At 44.8% G+C, this 20,031-nt stretch overlaps 1 protein-coding gene and 1 long non-coding RNA gene across 4 annotated transcripts in view; one reads left to right on the top strand and one right to left on the bottom strand.

Annotated features, from left to right (window-relative positions):
- Positions 1-2,118, top strand: part of LOC111935899 (uncharacterized) — a 28,918-nt gene extending 26,800 nt beyond the window's left edge. For both annotated transcript variants that reach the window (XR_015277329.1, XR_015277328.1), the window contains exon 5: positions 1,587-2,118. This is a non-coding gene — a long non-coding RNA (uncharacterized LOC111935899). The remainder of the gene's footprint in view (positions 1-1,586) is intronic.
- Positions 1,536-20,031, bottom strand: part of ADCY9 (adenylate cyclase 9) — an 81,838-nt gene continuing 63,342 nt past the window's right edge. For both annotated transcript variants that reach the window (XM_023936485.2, XM_023936486.2), the window contains 4 exons: positions 15,362-15,521; positions 12,307-12,455; positions 9,373-9,414; positions 1,536-3,662 (listed from right to left, as the gene is read on the bottom strand). In XM_023936485.2, the coding sequence (XP_023792253.2) occupies positions 2,474-3,662; positions 9,373-9,414; positions 12,307-12,455; positions 15,362-15,521 (1,540 nt within the window). In that variant the 3' untranslated portion in view covers positions 1,536-2,473. The remainder of the gene's footprint in view (positions 3,663-9,372; positions 9,415-12,306; positions 12,456-15,361; positions 15,522-20,031) is intronic.

Genomic DNA, 20,031 nt, shown 5'->3' with positions numbered 1-20,031 from the left:
TCCCGGGTGCAGGGCTGGGGCTGGTGGAGGTTTGGTTATTGTGCAGCGTCTCAAGGAGCTGGTGTGTCCTGACTGAGCTCTGCCCTTGCACACAGCTGAGCAGGGAGAGGCAGAGTCTATAAAACCGGGAGAAAGAAGTGAAAGGGAGAAAGGCTGGAACGACTCTGAGACAATAACATAACACTAGAAGGCATGTAAACAATTCTGGATCACATTAGCTCCTTGACTGTAGGAAAAGGAATACTGACACAACTGAAGCAAGAACCCTAACAATGGTTTCAGGAATACATTCTTCAGATGCAAGAGGTATTTGCAGAATTACTACCTGAAAGTTGGAAGTGCAACCCACAATGGGGAGGAGGGAAGTGTAACCTAGGGAGAAGGAAGCTGCTGGAAAACTGTGCCCTCAAAACCACCTCACATTGTTGCTCATTGGGAACTGCCTCCAAACAGGCAACAACACTTGTGGCACAGGGATTTGGGGGTGAGGATTCCCTGGTTTGTTGTGTGCTGGCAGATCGAGCGAAGAAGATGAATTCTGAACATCTTTCCTATCAAATGGGATACTACCTGCATAATCAACAGCTTTGCAGGGCCTGTGTGCAGAGTTCTGTTTAACTGAGATCCAGAAATCCCACACACTCACATCTGATAAAAGCTTCACAGGCTCCATGCTGACTGTGGAGTGGAGATGGATCTCCAGCAGCTGAACAGGAACCCCACAACAGATTTATTTATTACTCAGACCCCCAAATCACATGGGGATAAGAGGAAGAATCAATACATTCTGATTTGAGTTCAGATGGAAAGAGCCCACCAGCACCACACAGCCAGTGCAGCACCACCCCTCCCCAGCTCTTCCCTGGCTGACCAACTTGTTTGGGAATAAAAACCCTTTCACTTTATTTGGTATCAGAGGGAGCTGAATAGTTGAATGGTCAATATGATCCCCAGCAGAGCATCAAATGCCAGAGAGGGAGGTGGTGGAAGCATGCAGAGGGCAGACAGGCACAGCCTAAGCCCCCAATTCCACAGTTCAGCTCCTGGGCTCCCGCGGGCCTCTGCTCCCAGGGACCTGCATGGAGCTGTCCGCAGGACTGGGAAATGATTGTGCTTCTCAGCTCACTATAAGGACTCTTCTCCCTGTTCCTGCTTTCAGCAGCAGGAAGGGAGCACTCTGTTCTCTTCCCTGCTGCAAAAGCACAGTGTGCATGTGTGTGTGTGTGTGTGTGTGTGTGTGTGTGTAAAAATCCTGAAAAATGTTGCGCAGCACCATTGGTTCAGTCTGGAGGGAAGCCGGGATACTCAGCTGTGTTTGGTGGCTTCCAAAGTGTGGCCAGCTTGGAAACAAATATTGCCTAAGGTAACATCCTCACAGTGGTTGGTAGTTCAAAGAGGCTCAAACATTGTCTTATTACTCCTGTTAAACCCACGAACAATTCATCTCTCCCGGTCCCTTCCGCGTGCAAAAATTCCCAAATGAAATAAGAAAAAAACCCCCAAAAAACCAAACAGGAATAAAATAAATAAATAAATAAAGGCATTCCCAAAACATTTATTTTGCTTCTCTCTTTCTCTCTCTCCAGTCAGCTTAGAGACACTGATGTCACCTACCTTCGCCCACTGAGCCGCGTACGGAGCCGGGAGCCCTGAACTGCAGCACTCCCGTGGTCTCTCCTCTGCTTCTGGAAACCTGTCCCCAGAGCTGGCACTGTCCCAACCCTCCTTCCATCCCCACGGATCAGTAACTCATTGGCTATATGGAAAAGAAGTGTATCCAAAGCACACGATGGCACATGGAGGCTGCAGAAAGCATCGGGAAAGGAGAACAGAACGACAGCAGCTGTTCCTCCTGCCCTAACTAAAGGCTGAGCCACGGCACAACTCGCCCTCCAGCCCGACCCAAAGTGTGTCACCCCTCGCCCAGACATTCTTGTGGTGCTTTACTGGCACTTTATAGCAGTCTCATATGGTAGATACATGCACATGTCTGTGTGTTACATACAAAAGGTCTGATAACAGTAAAACATTGTTCCGAGAGATATAAAAAACCCAAGGAGTTGCATTAGCCAAAAAAAGTGTTTTGTGAGAAACAACAATAAAAATGATATAACCACAGCTTCTCTTTTCTTTAAAATTAGATAAATACCCAAAGCTATGATTTCACTTGGGGCCTCTGTACCTTGACAGGGAGTCCAATGGAGTATATCTGAAGGCACTTAATATCCTCTACTCAGCTGTAAGATGGTTGCACAGGGAGCTGGGGAGCTTGGGATGTGATTTGGGGCATGGAGGAGAGAGATGGATGAAAACAAGCCCTGAAGAGCCATGATCCACACAGCCCCAGGTGCCGAAATGAACACAAACGTACAACCCAGGTGTGGAGAAGGTCTCTCTTGAAAAAGAAAACTGCCAATTGCAAAAGTCTGTGTGTTTCTATGGACAGAGCACTTCATGCAACTCTGACAGTTCATCATACACTCTTAGAGATATTTAGCTTTGTCAGTTCATTGACCTCCTCAGTCCCCGCTTCCTCACAGTCATCCTTCTCCACGGCTTTGCCAAACCTGCACCTCTCCTCTGCCTTCGCCGCGTCTTTCTGGAGCTTCTTGGCGGAAGGAAGGATGTCCTTGGCCTCTGAGTTATCTGTGCCATGGGCAATCTTATCAGAATTCTGTACAGAAGGCACCAGGTTGGCAATCTCATCCGTCGGAGACCGCCCAATGCTGCCATCCACTTGAACCCGAATGTCTGGAGATATGGACAACTGGTGATGCGGCACGATCCCGTTGTCCATGCACTTGGGGTAAAGGTAGGTCTTCATCTGACCCTTCCCCTTCACATTGACCGTCCCCCTGTAGTCAAAGTCATACCCCATCTTGTTGAGGATGCGGTAGCTCTCCTCACTCACCTGGATGCGGCACTCGACGCCGGTGGTGTCCATCCTGCTCGCGATGTTCACAGTGTCCCCCCAAATGTCATACAACAGCTTGGTGGTGCCGATGACCCCGGCCGTGAGGGGGCCGTGGTTAAAGCCGATCCGGAGTTTGAAGTTAAACCACAGCATGTTGTTGTTGAAGTCATCCACCACCCGCATCATTTCTTTGGCAAATTCAAAAAGGGTCTGCAGGTGCCCGTGGGGATGGCTGCTGTCCTGGCACTGCGAGGTGTTCAGCCCCGACGCCGCCATGTAGGTGGCCCCAATGGTTTTGATCTTCTCGATGCTGCTGTAGTGGGGTTTGCTCAGCAGCTCGTCAAAGTCCCCGATGAGCTCGTTCAGGACTCGGTAACACTCCTTGCCACCCTCGTAGTTCTCCTCGTAGAACTCGCTGAAGTTCACGATGCTGGCAAAGATCACCCCGCCGCTGTCGTGGTTTTTGGAATAGCTCTGGGACACCTTCAGCTGCTCGGCCACGTGGTAGGGGATGATATTCCTCAGCAGCCAGTCAGCCTGATCCCTCATGCTCTGGATCTTGGTGCGGTGCAGGTCGGCCTCCACGTCCCCGTGGTAGTGCAGCCGGTAACTGACCTCGAACTCGCGGTTCAGGAACCAGACGAGCAGGAGCAGCAGGAAGGACACCAGAACCACCTCCTGGCCGATCAGCTCCGCCGGCCGCTTCGCGTCGCTCGGCACCGAGCTGTTGCACGGGCTCTTTCTGGAGCTGCACAAAGGGGAGAGCACACAGGTGTATTTTAGGTTAGGGCACTGCCATCCCCACAGTTAGAAATCCTCTGCTGGAAAAGGAAGTGTGGGAAGTACAGTTACACACTAAACTGTAAAATATGCGTTGAGAACTTCATCTGCTGTTAAGAAAACGCCAAAGAATTAATTTAATTCTTAAACTCAGAGTACTCTCTTAAACCCACATCTTTATCATCATGTTCAGTGGCACAACCCAATCCTGTTTTAAGGACTTCACCAAGGAAACAGATATCATTATATCTACATATATAATATATATATTAATATATAATTACAAGCACTGCTTTTAATAATATATAATATTATATATATTAATATGTAACTAAAAGCACTGCTTTTAGTATTTTTATGTACCTGTGTGTGTGTTTAGGTATCTGAGTGCACTGAATATCTGTATGAGTTTTGTGGAATTTATCTGGTTTTGTATTTTTTATTACCTCCTGTATTCAGAACCAGCTGCTTTACATTCCTGTGCCTTTCCCTTGTGTCCTCACCAAGGGCCAGGAACCTTTGCCATGTGCCTTTAATGCTGCACACAAAGGTTTGGGAGGAGATAACCCTGTAAAAGACAAGTCATGGAGAACCCCTGTGGCAGGGGGTTGGAACTGGATCAGCTTTAAGGTCCTTGTGACCCCACCCAGTCTGTGGTTATGAACTGCATGAAAGTGGGGAGCATCTTCCTCTCTTGGAGATCTTTTCTATGATAAAACCACTTCAGCTCTTCATGGCAGAGACAGAAAGTTTCTCCAAGTGCCAAGATTACATAAAATAATCAAAAATTCCTGTCTGCCATAGACTGGGAGCAATATTTCAGATCCTTTCGACAGTTCACTGCCTGCCTGTGCAGATTATGAGGCGCTGATGGAGCATCTGCCAGTGCCAAACCACCCTGAACAAGGAGACATCTGCACTCTCCAATCTCAACTTTCTGCAGAGATTCAAAGACACAAATTGAATCTGAGAAGGCCCCACCTATGCAATCCCAGAAGCTTGGCACACAGTCATGTATGCAGGGATCCAACTGCATTTTTTGGATAAAACTATGGCAAAGCTTGAGATTTGATATGAGCAGACACGCGCTTAAGTTTTTTAAGTTAAGAGATGGTTTGAAAAGGGAAAGCATCACATCAACCTTTCTCTTGAAGAGCCAGAAAGGAATCCATACTCAGCACCTGCCTGCATTTCTCTGGGAAGGCAGGAAGGGATTAAAACTCAGCACAACTGGAGCAACAGCTCCAGAAGAGAAGCTTGAATTTGTTACCCTAACATATGAAAAAATGGCTGAGTTAATTTTGTTGCTTCATGCCCATGGGGGACAGACTTCCACTCTGGATATATTTCAGAACTGAACTTTATTATAAGCACAGTTTCTTCTTCTTTCATTCTCAAATACTTGACTGACAGAAAAATGTGATGAAACAAAACCACAGCACAGCTGTGAGACAGATGAACGAGCCTCGTATCCAAAACCATTTCTCTGTGCCACAGTCTTTGTATCCATTCACTTTTTACAGAAATCCTATGGGGAAAGAATGGTGAGTGAAATATTTACAACACAGAGTGTGCAGGTTGAATTTCAGATGAAAGATAGTACAGACTGCACTGGAAATGACTTCTTTTGTTTCCTACCATAAATATACTTCTCTCAGGAGAAGTGAAGGTGTATTCATTTTATTCCCTCTTCATAAGGGGACCATGAAAGCAGGAGATGTCCAAACTCAAAGTAGGGCCGCACCATCAGGTTCCTGTAATTGCTGTACCAAGACCCCCCTTCCTCCCTGATTCTCAACAGAACCTCTGTGATGAACCTGTTTATTTCCTCCCTTGAAAGACAAATCAGACAAAGACACGGTTTAGTGGTGGCCTTGTCTGGGTTAACGGCTGGACTTGATGATCCTTGTTGGTCCCTGTCAGCTCTGGATAATCTCTGATCCCCTGATCTTGGAGGCCTTTTTCAGCCTAAATGATTCCATAATTAATGACTAGAAGGGAACAATTCCTGAAATACAATCCTTGCTACCTGTTTAGGAGGTGACAAAATGCTCTCCCTGCTTGATGGGCTTACAAAACAAAATGAGAGGGTGGTAGGTAAGAGAAAAGATCTTGGAAAATAAGACGAGGTGGGGGGAAAGTGAGGAAGGAATCTGGATTAAGGAGCACAATTCAGGTTCTAGGTTCTTCTCTGAATCTGAGTTCATTATTTCACACATCTTGTAGGCAGAGATCTGTGAAAGGCTCTGAGCAATGACTCTGTTACTGCTCTGAGAGTACAAGTTTGATCCAGATAATCCCCTCTAATATCAGACATTCCTGCCACAGAGATTTAAGTCATTAAAGGCCTTTTATTTACAGTTTGCTGTACAAAACACTCCTCAAAGTACTTTAACTCCTCTCCAGTGAATGAGGTGAGCACCACAAATGTTCATCAGGAAGTGGAAGGCAGGATCTGCCTTCAGGGATGGAGCTGCTGCCTCCCACTCCCCATTCCTGCAGCGCTGGCACCTCAGAGCTCTCCATGATCTCAGCCTGGCCTGGCCTCGTTGGCCACGTGGGCTCCGGCCCTGAGATCTGCACTCCCTGTGCACTGACCTCCTTCCACAAATGGGGAATGAGCTGGGATCCCAAAAAGAACCTGCAGTGGCTTCCCCAGAGCAGGGGTTTTTATCCCTCTGCGTGTCAGTACGGAAAGCCCTGATTCCAGCCCGAAGGAGATTGTCCTCACTTGGAAATGCAGCCTGGGGATGTTGCAGTGACCAGGATACAGGACCCACAGGACTGTAAATCACCTCCTCCAGGCAGCGGCCATGACCTGGAGTCACCCTTTGGAATGAAAAGAAGGAAAACTCCCCTACACCTCCAGCAGAAAGGATTGACCCCCCTGCCCAATCTTTCTCAATTCTACTTTTTATGAGGTGCTGCAGCAGAAAACTGATTTTAAAAATCATTCAAATTGAAATCTTGAGCTGACAATGTTTCTTTAACTGGTGAAATGCTGCCTGGCACAGCCCCCTCACTATTAACTTGGCACCTCCATCCAGGCTGTGAACATGGAACAAGTGAGACTCCAGAGATAGAATCTCCTTTGGCTTGATCACAAATCATAAAGATAATGGCTTTCCACTTACAGAGCTTGCTGGAAAGCCAGTTTGCTTCTGAGCCAGTAACCCCTGTTTGGATTTGGATGTCTTGCTGTATTGAAAGAGGATGCCTCTGCCTGCTGAATCTGAGAGAAGAATGCAAGAGAGGAAAGGTGTGGAAAAGGGGTTCAAGCTGCTGCTTTCCATGAAGAACGTGCAGTGGATGCCTATAAATCCTCCCCTACAAGGAGGTGACTTCAGTCTCCACTCTGTGGCCGATTGCTGTTCCCCCTTGAGCAGCCACACTGGAAAGTGGCACATCCCACCTGCTCTGAGGTGAGGAAGGAATGACAATGAGAAATATTTTCTGCTTAAAAGACAAAGTTCATGGTTGTATTCTTTGGGTTGAAGAACTGGGCTGCCTGGGAAACAAGGCAAACTCCACCTTTTTATTTACAGACAATCCAGTGATGAACTCTGTGCTAAGGCTTCATTACCATTACTGTCTCTCTTCCCAGGCAACATTAATATTATCTCTATTCTTGATCAAGGAAAAGCAACAACCTCATTATAAGCAACACACAAGCTTACCTAGCTCTCTTAGAACACAGTAAAACTTTAGTGCTGAGTGGGGTAAGCAAGGAGCCTAGTTTATTTAAATCTGGCAGAAAGGTGCAGCAAAAATTTTTGTTAGGCTAAGAGAGTTTCACCTTTTATTAATCCATTACCTGAAAACAAGGTTAATTCTGTACTCTAGAAATGTGGCATACAGTAATATACAGCATAAAAAAAAAAGAAGCCAAATTCTGTTTAATGGCAGAAACAGAATAGGATTAACTCCCAGTTCTCTCTTTTAACTTCCAGTACTTGTTAATGTACAAGTTTGGGCAGGGTCAGGCCAGGGGAGCTGGACTGAGGGGCAGTGCTGAGCAGAATTAGCACATGTGTCTCTTCCTCAGCTGAACAAGCACAGACACCATCACAATAAAAGTGGAAAATGAAGTTTAGGAATGTTTAATTGGTGACATATTTTGGTCACTGCCTTACTTGGCCTTTAGATCACAAGCAAGCTTTGTAAAGGAGGCAAAGCCTCACTCCACAGCTGCTCACAAGAGACACCTCCACAGTTTGGTCCTCAGCAATTCTCACTTTCACCTGTCATGAGTTAAAAATTACATATTTATGGAAGAAAAATATCTGCAGGAAAACAATGCTTGACAGGTGAACTTTTCACAGATTTGTGTCACTGAGGGGAAGAGACAGTTGTCAATGATTTAAAGCAGGATGAATTATTGATCAGTGATTAGCAGCTGGCCAGGAGCCTGCTGAGGAAAAGGTTTGTAATTCTGAGCAGCACAAAAGCTTCACAAATGAAAATAAGGATCCAAACTAAGGCTGATCCTAAGACACCACTGGAGTGATCACCACACTAATGTTAAAAAAAAAAAATAAAAAAATAAAAAAATGCCCCCTTCATTCTTCTGGCTTTAAATTTCCATTCTGGATTCAATGAACTGGAATTCTGTTACAAAAAAGAACTTTCATTAATCAAAACCAGGAAAAAGGAAAACCCATGTGAGAAAAGGCTGAACCTCCCAAACCCCAACACTGCTGAGTCCTTGGTGAAGAAATCCCCAAAGAACCCCTGTGTCTGTACTAAACCCCAAGTGTCTTCTGAACTCCCACAGCACCTGTGGAGATGAGAGCTATTAAAAAGGAATTTTGTTTTGACACATCCTCCCAGGACAAGCAACATGCTCCTGAAAATCCATTTTAGATGCATTACTGAAGTCACACATCCACAGTTCCATCAAACCCAACGTGGCCCAAATCTTGTCCCCAAATCTGCAATGAGCAAACACAGACTTGTCTAATACCACTAAAAACATTTCAAAATGGTATTGCAAAAACTTGCAGTAAACCCATGAGAAACTCAGCACTGAAATCACCAGAGTGAATCTTTAACACGTGCATTTTAAGGGGTCATTAATAACCCAGGAAAGGATTTTTGTTTGTTTTGAAAGACTGGGGGCTAAAATTTCCTTTGCTCTCAGTTTTATGACTCCCTGCTCTGGCCAGACAAGGTGACAGCCAGGCCCAGACTGTCACATCCCATGCTGAGAAGGCAGCTGGCTGCACATCCAGCTTTTCCAGAGGAAGCTCCTCTCCACCTGGGAATTCTCACCTGCCCAGCTGTGAGAGCATCCAACTCACACTGCTCCTGAATGGTGCAAATCAGCCAAGGAAATCAAAGAAACAGCTCGTGGTAGACAGATAATGCTCTAAAAACTGCTGCTACTGGAAAAACAGATGCTGTTTTAAATAGCTCCTCCATAGTTCTACTTCCTAGAAATCCAATTTAAGGAGAAAATATCATTACACAACTCTGTGACTGCAGCACCAGCCCTGATGAGTTTTGGTCATACCCAAATCATTGCAAAGGAAATTACATGAGGAGCTTAAATACAACTTGCTGAACCAATTTGCTGAATTCCCAAGTTATTACTGTGGATGCAAAGTTTTGCTATATGTAATTCCCTGAAAATGTTTCTATCCCTAAATATAAAGATGGTAATTTTATATAAAGCTTACCTAAAGTTCTGTGCCAAATCTAGATGAGGAGCTTCCATGGAGCTGAAATGAAAAAAGCACTGATTTCAGAGGGAAAGTTAAAGCAATAAACAAACTTTCCTGCATCATTCCAGACAGAATTTTCAACTTCTCTATTGCACAGACCAATAACTGCACTGCAGACCTGATCAACTGCACACAAACTCTGTCTGAACATGACTTATCTGCTTGGAAGAAGGAAGCAGCCAGAAATGCAAATCCCTGTAAAGGCAAGCTGGAATTCTGTGATGCCTGGAACAAGTAATTGTTAAAACAATCCCATCTTACCTGGAAAATAGGGAAAAGCAATCCCAGAACTCTTAAGGCTCCATTATGCTTTCATCTTATGTAAGCACACAGCACAAAAATTTTAAAAACAAAACACGAAGAGACAAACCCCAGCTCTCCAAACAAAAACCAAAACAAAAAATACCCCAAAACCAAAAACAACAAAACAAACAAAAACCCAAACCACCCAAAACAAAAAAAAAAAAACCCAAATCCTCAACAAACACAGAACCCATTTTTGAAGATGCCATTAGAGAAAAGAAATAGTTCAAGCATTTTTCATATTTACTTGTATTACAATTTCTCTGCTGCAATCAAGGAGCAAGAGAGTATCAAACTCTCAGGATTAGTTACAATTGGAAAAGGAAGTAAAACTGCAGAATGGATCTGTCTGTGGTGCAGACAGGGCTGGAATTGCCACTGTGACAAAAAATATTACCAGAATCACAGTCAGAGATGAACAAAAAGATGATTATTAACAAATTGAAGTGAATAAACCTGTGTGACTTTTGTTCAGGATCAATTCTATCAATCACATTTTCAGACCTGCAGTTGAACAGCTCTGTTACTTGGAATATTTATTTTTGAGGGATGAAATAACAACATATTCCATCATTTCTGAAGCTTGCCCATTAATGGTCACTGCTGTTCACACCACAGGTGGAAATCACCATCATTAGTAACATTTATTAAGATAATGGGGTTTCTAAACATTCACAGAGCCCCTTTAGCACTCAGCAAGAGCTAAGACCTGGCACAACAGCAACATCTCCACCTCTCAGCTTTGGAAGAGCCATTCCCAGTCCCTTAATAAAGTTGAAATGCAGGGAAAATGCCCAGTTCTGTGCCTTTCTTTCTGCCCAGTCTCAACACTGAGAGCTTGTCCAGGAGTGAATTCCACCATCACCTCCTGCTACCAGGCTCTGCAGGAACCCCCAGGGAGCTCCAGGCAGACACAGCTGCACTGGGGAAGGGAAGGAGCTCCAGGAACTCCTGCTGGGGGCAATTAGGGAAGAACAAGCAGGAAATGAAGAAATGGCATCAAGGGTCTGCTCTTCACTAATTCCCCTGGAAAACCAAACCTGGGTTAAGTTTGGAGCCTGGTGGGGGTCGGGCTCTGCTCCCAAGGAACAAGTGACAGCACAAGAGGAAACAGCCTCAAGTTGTGCCAGGGGAGCTTTAGGTGGATATTAAGGAAAAAAAATCAAAAGCCCTGGAGTCCCCACCCTGGGGAGATGTAAAAGTCCTGTGGATGTGGCACTTGGGGACATGGCGCAGTGCTAGGGGAACAGCTGGACTCGATGGTCCCACAGGGCTTTTCCAACCTCAAGGATTCTGTGATTCCATGATTCTCAGTGAAGCTGTGGCTGGCCAGCGAAAGCACCAGGGAACAAAGGGAAAAGCCACAGGGAAAAAGTCTTTGTGACTGGGAGTCACTCAGTGCTGGGGGACAAGTGATGATCTCTGGGATCCTGAACCCAATGGGACAAATCCATGAGGAGACCAGGGAGGCTTCAGAACCAAACACTCATTTTCTGCACTGAAGCTGGAGAGAATTCCTCTGCCCTCCATGTCCAAGTCCTTTGCAGACAGACAAGAAAGGGGTTTTTCTCTAGTCAATATGATCTAGAAATTATTTGTCAACTGTCTCCAGCTTTTTCCCAAGACTTTCTCCCTGAACCCTTAGAGCCACCTCAAATCACAGATGTGAACAGGTGTAAGAGGTGACTTTTATTCTCCCTTTTTATTCAAGGTAAGCTTAATCAAAATTAAAAGAGACCACAGAAGACACTCAAAGAGGCAATTAAAGCTAAATGCTCACTAAAATATGGATCTGCAAACTCTTTTTGGTTTGTTTGGTGGATTTTTTTCATTTTTTTTCACCTTATGATTCAGCAGGCCTCTGAAGGAGAGAACTGACTGATTGAGAAGACCTTGCTAAGTCCATCCCAAGGGAGGGTCTTAAAGCACTGAGAAGTGCAAGGTGATTACAAAATTTTGCCAATAAGAGAAGAAGGCTGGAAGGGCCCCCCTTGACTCTCTTGGCAAGAAAACAGCAGGAGAATACTGCAAACAAATTCTCCTTGCAGAAAATCGTTTATCAGAGGAAAACTGGAAAAATTTAAGGTTATTGCACAGAAACTGCATTATCTTGATTCCTCTGGATACTGTTCTGCAGAGTCCTCTGAAAATGTAGGAAACTGAGAATGGAACTGGGTATTAGATCCCATTAAACCTAAACACCTGCCTTCCACACTGGAAAATGCATTGAGGAAGGAGGTGGAAGAATACATGATTCCTAAGGGTAAAAATAAATCCAGAGGGATGTTGGGGAGCAGTTGGGCTCTCTGGCACCACCAAATACCTGGGAAATTCCTTAATAAAACAGATTTTCAAACTAGTGGTGAAAGGCAATTCTGTGGCTCTGTAACTGTGTCCTAGAAACACCTCAGGAAGCACAGTGTGTCACACAGAGGAGGGGCCCCTGAAATCCTTCAAAAAGATAAATAATGAAGAAATAAAATCATTAAAGTTGAGATTCTGGAGAAAATCATGGCAGACAGCAAAATCCTGTGCATCAGCCCCTTGTTTCCCTGGGGAGAAGCCCAGCTGTGTTCCCCTGCTCACCTGGTGGGGCACAAGGAGACGTAGAGCAGGATGAGCAGCACTGCTCCCACCACAGTTGCCAGCAGGGATCTCATCCAGGAGCTGAGCTGGCAGAAGTTACAGTACTGCACAATGGTGATGAGAATGGCACAACACATGAACATGGTGTACTGCAACAGAGAGAGAGAGGGGGGTTAACAGCTGCCCAGGGCCCTGCCACACAGCCACGCCGGCAGGGAAAGGGGGATAATTCCACCTGGATGATGGGAACAGGGAGTGATCCCATGTGAAGATGGACATCTTCCCTTCCAGGAGCAAGAAAACTTTTAGCACTGGTGGTTTGTCACCATTTTCCCTGGATGGAGTTTTTTATCACACACCCGTTATTTCAGCGATGTCCAGAGCCTCCAGCTTACCTTGGCCAAAAGCTCAGTGTCTCTCCTCATTCAAAAAACAGGAAAAAAAAGAAGGTGAAAATTCATGGCAACCCCCTCTCCCCTGCTGAGGTCAGATCCTGCCTGCATTAAACTGAATATGGAAATTCCATTGCATTGGAAATGCAGAGTGCAGTGTCACCCACCTGCCTGCTTTTAAAAACTTCCCACAGAACGTCTCACACTGCCCTGGAACAGCTGGATCCAGGCAAGGAAAGATCTGCCAAAAGGCAGCTTCAGTCACTGCCAGCTCACTCCTGGTAACATGACCACTTGTGGCAATTTGAAAGGACAAGCTGACATTTTCTGTTCCAAATGCCTCATCTCAAAACACCTTTGCTTCTCCATAACTTTCCTGGATAAAGGAAAGAAGTGCAGGACAGATGCACTACCCAGAGCACCTTCAGTTCCCCAGGTACAACCTTACAGTGCTCAAAACTCTCAAGTGTGCCAATGATGTGCCAGTTTTGATTTCCCAAGAATATTCATGACCATCCAAGCTAAACCAGAGACTCCACACTTGGATTAAGGAGCTCTGGTCTAGCTTTATGCTGTGTTTTACAGCATGAAATGATCATTCTCTCCCTTTTCTCTCTCCCTTGAGGTATCCTGTGCAGCTGAAGCGCAGACTCTGCAGCCTGGCAGTCCTGTGGCATAACAAACAAGCATGTGATTGAGAGCAGACACAGTGTATGGGAAAAAAATCCTTACATAATTCACCATTTTTAAACCACAAACAATTGTTGGTGTTTTAAATGACTTCAAAACGAATAAAAGAAATTTCAGAAGTGTCCATAAAAAACCCTACAGCTTTAACTTACTTTTTTCCCCCCATTTCAGGTCTCCTAAAGTGGCAGAGCACTGGTTCTCACTCCAAGTGATGCCCCAGCATGAAGCCAGCCTATAGAGGGTCAGGATGTGCTGGATTTTACTATGGATGCATGGCTTTGGAAAGTTTTTTTTTTCATGGCTGTTTTTGTTCATTTTCATTTTAATTATTTTATATCCAGGGAGGGTATAAAATGCTATGAATAAAAAAAAACTTTGCAAAACCATGTCATAGTAAAGGAGGACACTTACCTGACCCTCTATAGATTGACTCCATTTCCTAGAGCTCCATGAGTGTGGAAACACTGAGCACAAGCTGAGTTGGGACATCTCTTGGAAAGGGAGCCAACAGCCCCACGACTCTGGAGCACCTGCAAGAGGAAAGAAAGCAAAGTTCATTCTCAGTTGGATGATAAAAATCACCATTTTAGTGCTGCTGCCTGAAGTGTTTTGACTCAACCTGACCTGCTGTATTGAGAACACACTCATAAAGTGTATTCTAATATCTTCTGATATTATCTGAAACATTTGGAGAGATGATCAAGGATGGTGATGAATGGGATGGCATCAAAATCAATTTGACAGATTTGAGAGATTTGAAGGTTTTCAGCTCCCTTCCCCTTAAGGAAAACATTCCTATGGTTAGTTTACTGATAATCATGCAGGGGAAAGATTATTAGACTGAACAAAATCAATTTATAGCTTAAAAATTCTTAACTAAAATTCCAAAAGGTAAAAGCTGCAGAATGATCTTAAGCATGGGATGGAACAGAATGTAAACCACACCCTCCTGTGACTGTGATAACCACGGGATGCGTGTTTAAATCAGCAAGGACCAAAAAATGTGTGGTCACACGTTCCCATGGAACAAACACTCCCCAGTAGCCAGGAATAAGCTGTGATAGGAAGAGTGAAGAGGATCTGGTCATTACCTACACCCAGGGCCCTGAAATAGCAAGAGCTTTGTGAAGCACAATTCCCTGAAGATCCTGGAAAGGAAGGATTGCACACTGTGCTGCCTAAGAAAAAACCTGCAGAGAAACAATCTTTCATCTCCAGCTTGAGGCCATTTTATTCAGTTTTTAAGCCTTGATTTTAAGCTACAGTTGGCTTTTAAATTAAACTGTTCTTCCCTCTCCTCACTGCTGCCCATGGCAGGGGGTTGGAACAAGAGGTGCCTTCCAACCCAAACCATTCTGTGGTTCTATGAATGTTTAACCCCTTGTTCTCCCCTTCTGAGTGCTTTTAATAACAGAGACACCAAATTCCCTATGGATCTCTGTGTCTGGGTTAAATATGACAATTTATTCCCAGTTCTTTTCAGAAGGCATTCCTTTAACCATTCCCACAGCCCCTGCAATGGCCATTTCTAGGTACTCAGAGCTCTCTCCTTTGAGTTCCTTCATCTCACTCTGCAAAGCCAAAACATCCCTCACTAATCCTGTTCTCACTGTTGAGGTTCACTGATACAGCTCCTCTGACTCCAAACTCCAAATCCAGCCCAGGATGATAATCCTGAGATAAAACCATTTGCATTATCTCAAAAAAAATCCTGCAGAAGTGCTTGGTCTAAGAGGAAAAAAGTATGCAGGCAGCAGGAATTTCTAGGTATCCTCTCGCCTTTTGTCTGAGAGTTTTCACCGTGACTGTGTTTACATAACAGACCAGGAATTCCATCATCCACAAAGCCCCATCCCTCCAAGGGATCTGTATCAAACAGATGTAAAGCAGGAGGGAGGTGGAGGAAGGCAGGCAAGCAACAAGCTTTGCTAGCTCCAAACCGTCACATTATGGAAGGGAATTCAACAACTTACATGTATATTTGTTTCAAAATCAGAGGTGAAGTGTGAAAAAACTGCAAGAGCTGGGAGAGAAACTAGGATTGCACCGAAGAAGTGTCGAGGCAGCCAGCCAGATATCACCTCCAGGAGACGCTTGGTGCAAGTCATCACCTCCTCCAGGAAGAACGCCATCCTGGAACACAGCAAAGCAGGGATCCAGGCATTAATGGCAGCACATCTCCTTGCACCTCTCATTTACCTGTAATGATACAGCTTCAAATCCATCACTTAGGCTCTGGGAGCAACCAAAGGTGCCACAGCACCTGCTGGTGATTCCAGGGAATAATCCAGCTTGGCTGCCAGGTTTGCTCCGGTGAGGAGGGGCAGCAAAGGGAGGGAGAGCCTCGGCATGGTGGCTTTGAGGAAACAAATTGAAAGGCAAACTTCACTTCCTTGGAAGGTTAAAGCAGAGGGAAGACTCCTCTCCATTCATAAATAAAGCAGGCAAGGAGAGAGGAAACTTTTTACAAGTTAAAGTTACTGAAAATAACACCAGGAATGTTTGAGGAGCAGGGCAGCTCCAGCACCCATCACACTGCAACCCAAACCAGTTCTCCCAGTTGCAAGCAGCCAGTCTGCAGGCAGGCTCCATTCCCTGTCATTAGGGAAGGGGAAGGGGAGCGTGGGCTGTGAGCTGGCAGCCTGGCAGGAGCTGAGCTGGAGGAGCTGAGCTGGAGGAGCTGAGCTGGAGGAGCTGAGCCTCGGGAGGCCAGCTGGCACCGCACGCCCAGCTGGATCCCACCAGCCACGCGGGGAGGAACGGCTCTCGCCTCGAGCTGCCGAGAAAACCACGGCCCCAACCTGTGAAGAGCTGAAGGAGCCAACTGGAAGAGCTCTGGAGAGCAGCTTACCGGAGATGCTTCTCAAATGAGAGCGGCTCTAATTGCTAAAATGAGTAAGGGAAGGTAAAAGGATGCTCAATGCTCAAGGGCATTGCACAGAAAACTAGTATTTATCCACAGAAATAAATCCTTGGGATAACTTCCTTCTCAAAGCTCAACGTGAGTCACTTGAGAAAAATTGCAACTGCTGTTCAAGTGCCTAATTATTTTTAAGAAGCTGTAAAAAGGTGGTGTAGCAGAGTTAGATGCATCCAGAGCCATTAATGGCATGTGTGGAGTTATCAGACTCAGGTTGGGCAGGTAATTCTGGGCTACAGAGCCCAAACAGTACAGAATTACAGCTTTTTTTTTTAACAGAGATGCTCACAGCTAAAAAAAATACCCAAAAACCATACACTAAATATGAAATTTTCCAAAATCACATAAATTACCCTGTATCACCCATATCTCTAAAAAGAAAAAAGATATCCACTCATTTTTTAACCCTGTTGTCTGAAATACAAGGTTTTATATTTCATAAAAGCCTGAGATAAATCATGTTGAATTTCAAGTTCTTTATACCAGTTTGACACTCATTCCACACCTTTAAATACAAATTGTTTGTGAATGAGATTTTAATTCTCTGGTTTGGAATTCTTTGACTTGCAACCACAAGTATTTTGTGAAGCATAAAAACTCTTCTCTAACTGCATGTGTTAAAATCTGTAAATGATACTTAAATTCATGGCAGAAGAGGAATTTGGGAGGATGGAACACACTGTAATTCATCGGGAGTCCACGAGAGGGTGCTCACAGATTTGCCAGTTCCCAGAGTTTAATGGACTTCCATTCACACCAAAAATTCTAACTGTATTCCATCGGAAACAGAAATTCCAGCAAAGCACTGAAATTTAAAAACGGGATTAAAAACATTAAAAAAAAAAAGCCCTCTCGAGTAAGAACTGGGGTTTCTGAAGGGTTACAGACTGTCAGAAATGTCCCTGTGCTCAGTGGCAGCCCCACTGTCCAGCACTGTGTATGTCTGGAATCACCACCCAACTCCCCATCTCTGAAAATAAAACCCTGCTGTCCAACAGAAATAGGCTGGAATTGGGATTGGGATTGAGTTGAGAGAAGGGGAAGGGGAAGGGGAAGGGATGCCAGGCCCAGGGCTCCCTGTGGAGGCAGCCTGGTGCCACCTGTGCCCACGCCTGGCGCTTCTGCGCGGCTCCCTGGCACAGACCCTGGCTCAGCTCGTGTCTCTCACCCCAACCCACACACGGGGACTCCACGCTTTGCATCCTCCTCCCTGCCAAACCTCCATGCCAGGACAAATTCCTGTTGGAACTACAGCAACAAATCCACGGGCGAAGCCGCCGGGTTAATCCCACCACGAGGACGCTGCTTTATTTAGGCAGCTGCATGTCTCAAAAAGGCAGGTGCAAATTCCAGGGCAATGCCACGTTTCTCCTGATAATCTTCACCTTCTTGCACTGATTTTTTTGGGATGGGATTTATCGTGGGGCTCTGTGCTCTGGAATTAAACTACAGAATTCTCCTTGAGAGTGAATCCAACACTCCCAGTGCAGGAAGTCAGGGGTGCATTAAATCCAGACAGCAGTGAGAGCTGCAGACAGATTTAATAGCTACAGGGCAGTATCAGTAAATAATGCAGTGTCAGTGGGCAGCTCAACAGGGCTTAAATGCTAAAGCATCTGAGCTGTTTACACAAGCTGGAGTTCAAATTAGTAACTTTGACATAAATGATTAATGGCTGATGGAGACTGTTACCAACATTTCTGTATTTACTGGCAGTTTAAAATCAATTCCCAGAGTTCAAATCAAAAGCTTTTGGCACGGCAGTAATTTGGTGGGATATTAAATACCAGATGTTAGAAATAAATAAAGGCAGACTACATTGTTTTCCCCAGCATCAATACTCTGTATCAGTCATGTTAACAGATCTGGTTCATTAAGCTCAAGGGGCAGAAAACAATTTGTGCTCCTGGTCATGAGGAATCCATTTAGGAAGATCCAGTGTTGGCCACAGGTCTTGGCTGAGGACAGAAGGGAGGTGAGAGCAAGGCTGGGAAGGCAAAGCACCAGGAAAAGGGCATTTCTCTGGTCAGACAAGAGCGAAATTTCCCTTCTACTGTTGGACTGCACTTGCTCTCTTCATCCAGGTAATTCTTTTTTGCTGTTTAGAAAGGTCCTTTTAAATTCATGAATCAACTGAAAATGCTCCCACCTCTCACTCTCTTGAGCAGGGCTAAACACCTGCTCCTCTGCCTTCAACCCTTCACCCACCAGCCTTCTCTGAAGCACGCTATCAAAAGCAACACCTTTTTTGTAAATAAACTTATTTATATGCAGTTTTATTCGAGGACAAGACGTCAAAATTATCTAATGAACAAAACTTTCATATTTTTACTAAATATTGGGCAGAATCTCTAACCCCTATTCCTGCAGAGCCTCTCCTCAGACTCCCAAGTGGAATCTCACACATTGTTGTATATTTAATGATGATTTTTTTTAAAATACCAGAACTTCAGCACCTCTCACTCTTCAGCTGAGCTTGTCAAAGGAGCCACGTTTCAAGCAGGCAGAAGGACATTCTTCAGAGAACATTTACAGAGGAGATGACATCTTCCACGTGCTCACAAATGAAGCACCAATTTTTGCATGCAGCTTTATACAATTAATCTTGGAGTGGCTCTTGAGCTAACAGTGGGATCCTCATCTATAGGTACTCCAATAATTTATTATCAGACACTTCAGAGGAATCAAAACATCTCTCTCCCTCGTAAGCTTCACTCCATGAGGACTTTTGCTGTTGCAGAGGTCGAGTTTGAAGTTGTTTCTCACTGCCCAGGCTGTGCCAGTGCTGTGCTCTCCCCTCCCACAGCTGGACTGAGGGCTGAGCCACAAGAACCAAGGGAGCCCTTGCTAGGCTAAGTCCTGGGTTTAATTGCAATTTAGTTGATTTAAAGGCAGGGTGCTTAGCATCATGATAATGAAAATACAATGTGAAACTTAGTCAAGAATTTTCTGGTCTTAAAATAATCCTTTTTCCTGAAATTCTGGGATTGTGCCCAGCATTGTAGTCCAGTCTCCTCCCCAAAGATATCTCGGTGGTATTCTGTGATTGTCATTTGGGATGACATTTCTGCACAGGAAGTTCTGCACTGTTTCTGTGCATAATGAGTGGTCAGAGGGAGCAGTCCTCACTTGGAGAGGATTTGAAGAGGAAAAAGATCATTTTCACCTCCCTGCCCAAAGGACCTGTACAGAGTGTGTGCCTCAGGTTATGGAGACTAGGGTGGCCCAGAAGTATATTTTATTACAAAATAAATTCAAAACATCCCTGCTGGTTAGAAGGAGAGGAGAGGGAAAGACAGTGGTCACTTACCCCATCCAGCCATTCCTGGTTCCCAAGGTAACCAGGACAATTTGAGGGGTCTTGGGATCACTGGTCAGGCTGACAGCACAGAGCTGCAGTGAAGCCAAACTCACAGACAAAATCACTTTGCCAACTCTTGACTATATAGACTGAAAACAACAATTTCCCTTCTCCTTAAGGAACCCATAAACCACCAGTTATAGAGCAGGACTGCAATAAAACCTTATGTATCTACCTATAAATATTTCTGAGATTATAGCAATAATTTTTATAAATGTACAAAATAAGGCAAAAGCAATGTCCTATGGGGAAAACAAGTGGGAAAAACAACAAATTGAAAAATACTAAAATGAAGTAAGAATTCACCTGTAAAGTGAGTGAACACAAATTTTCTCCAAATACACCTGGACAGCAGAAAGCAG

Source organism: Cyanistes caeruleus, chromosome 17, assembly GCF_971803275.1.
Source record: "Cyanistes caeruleus chromosome 17, bCyaCae1.hap1.1, whole genome shotgun sequence".
NCBI lineage: Eukaryota > Metazoa > Chordata > Aves > Passeriformes > Paridae > Cyanistes > Cyanistes caeruleus.
The sequence above is the reverse complement of the archived record's forward strand: the minus strand, read 5'-3'. Positions and strand labels throughout refer to the sequence as shown.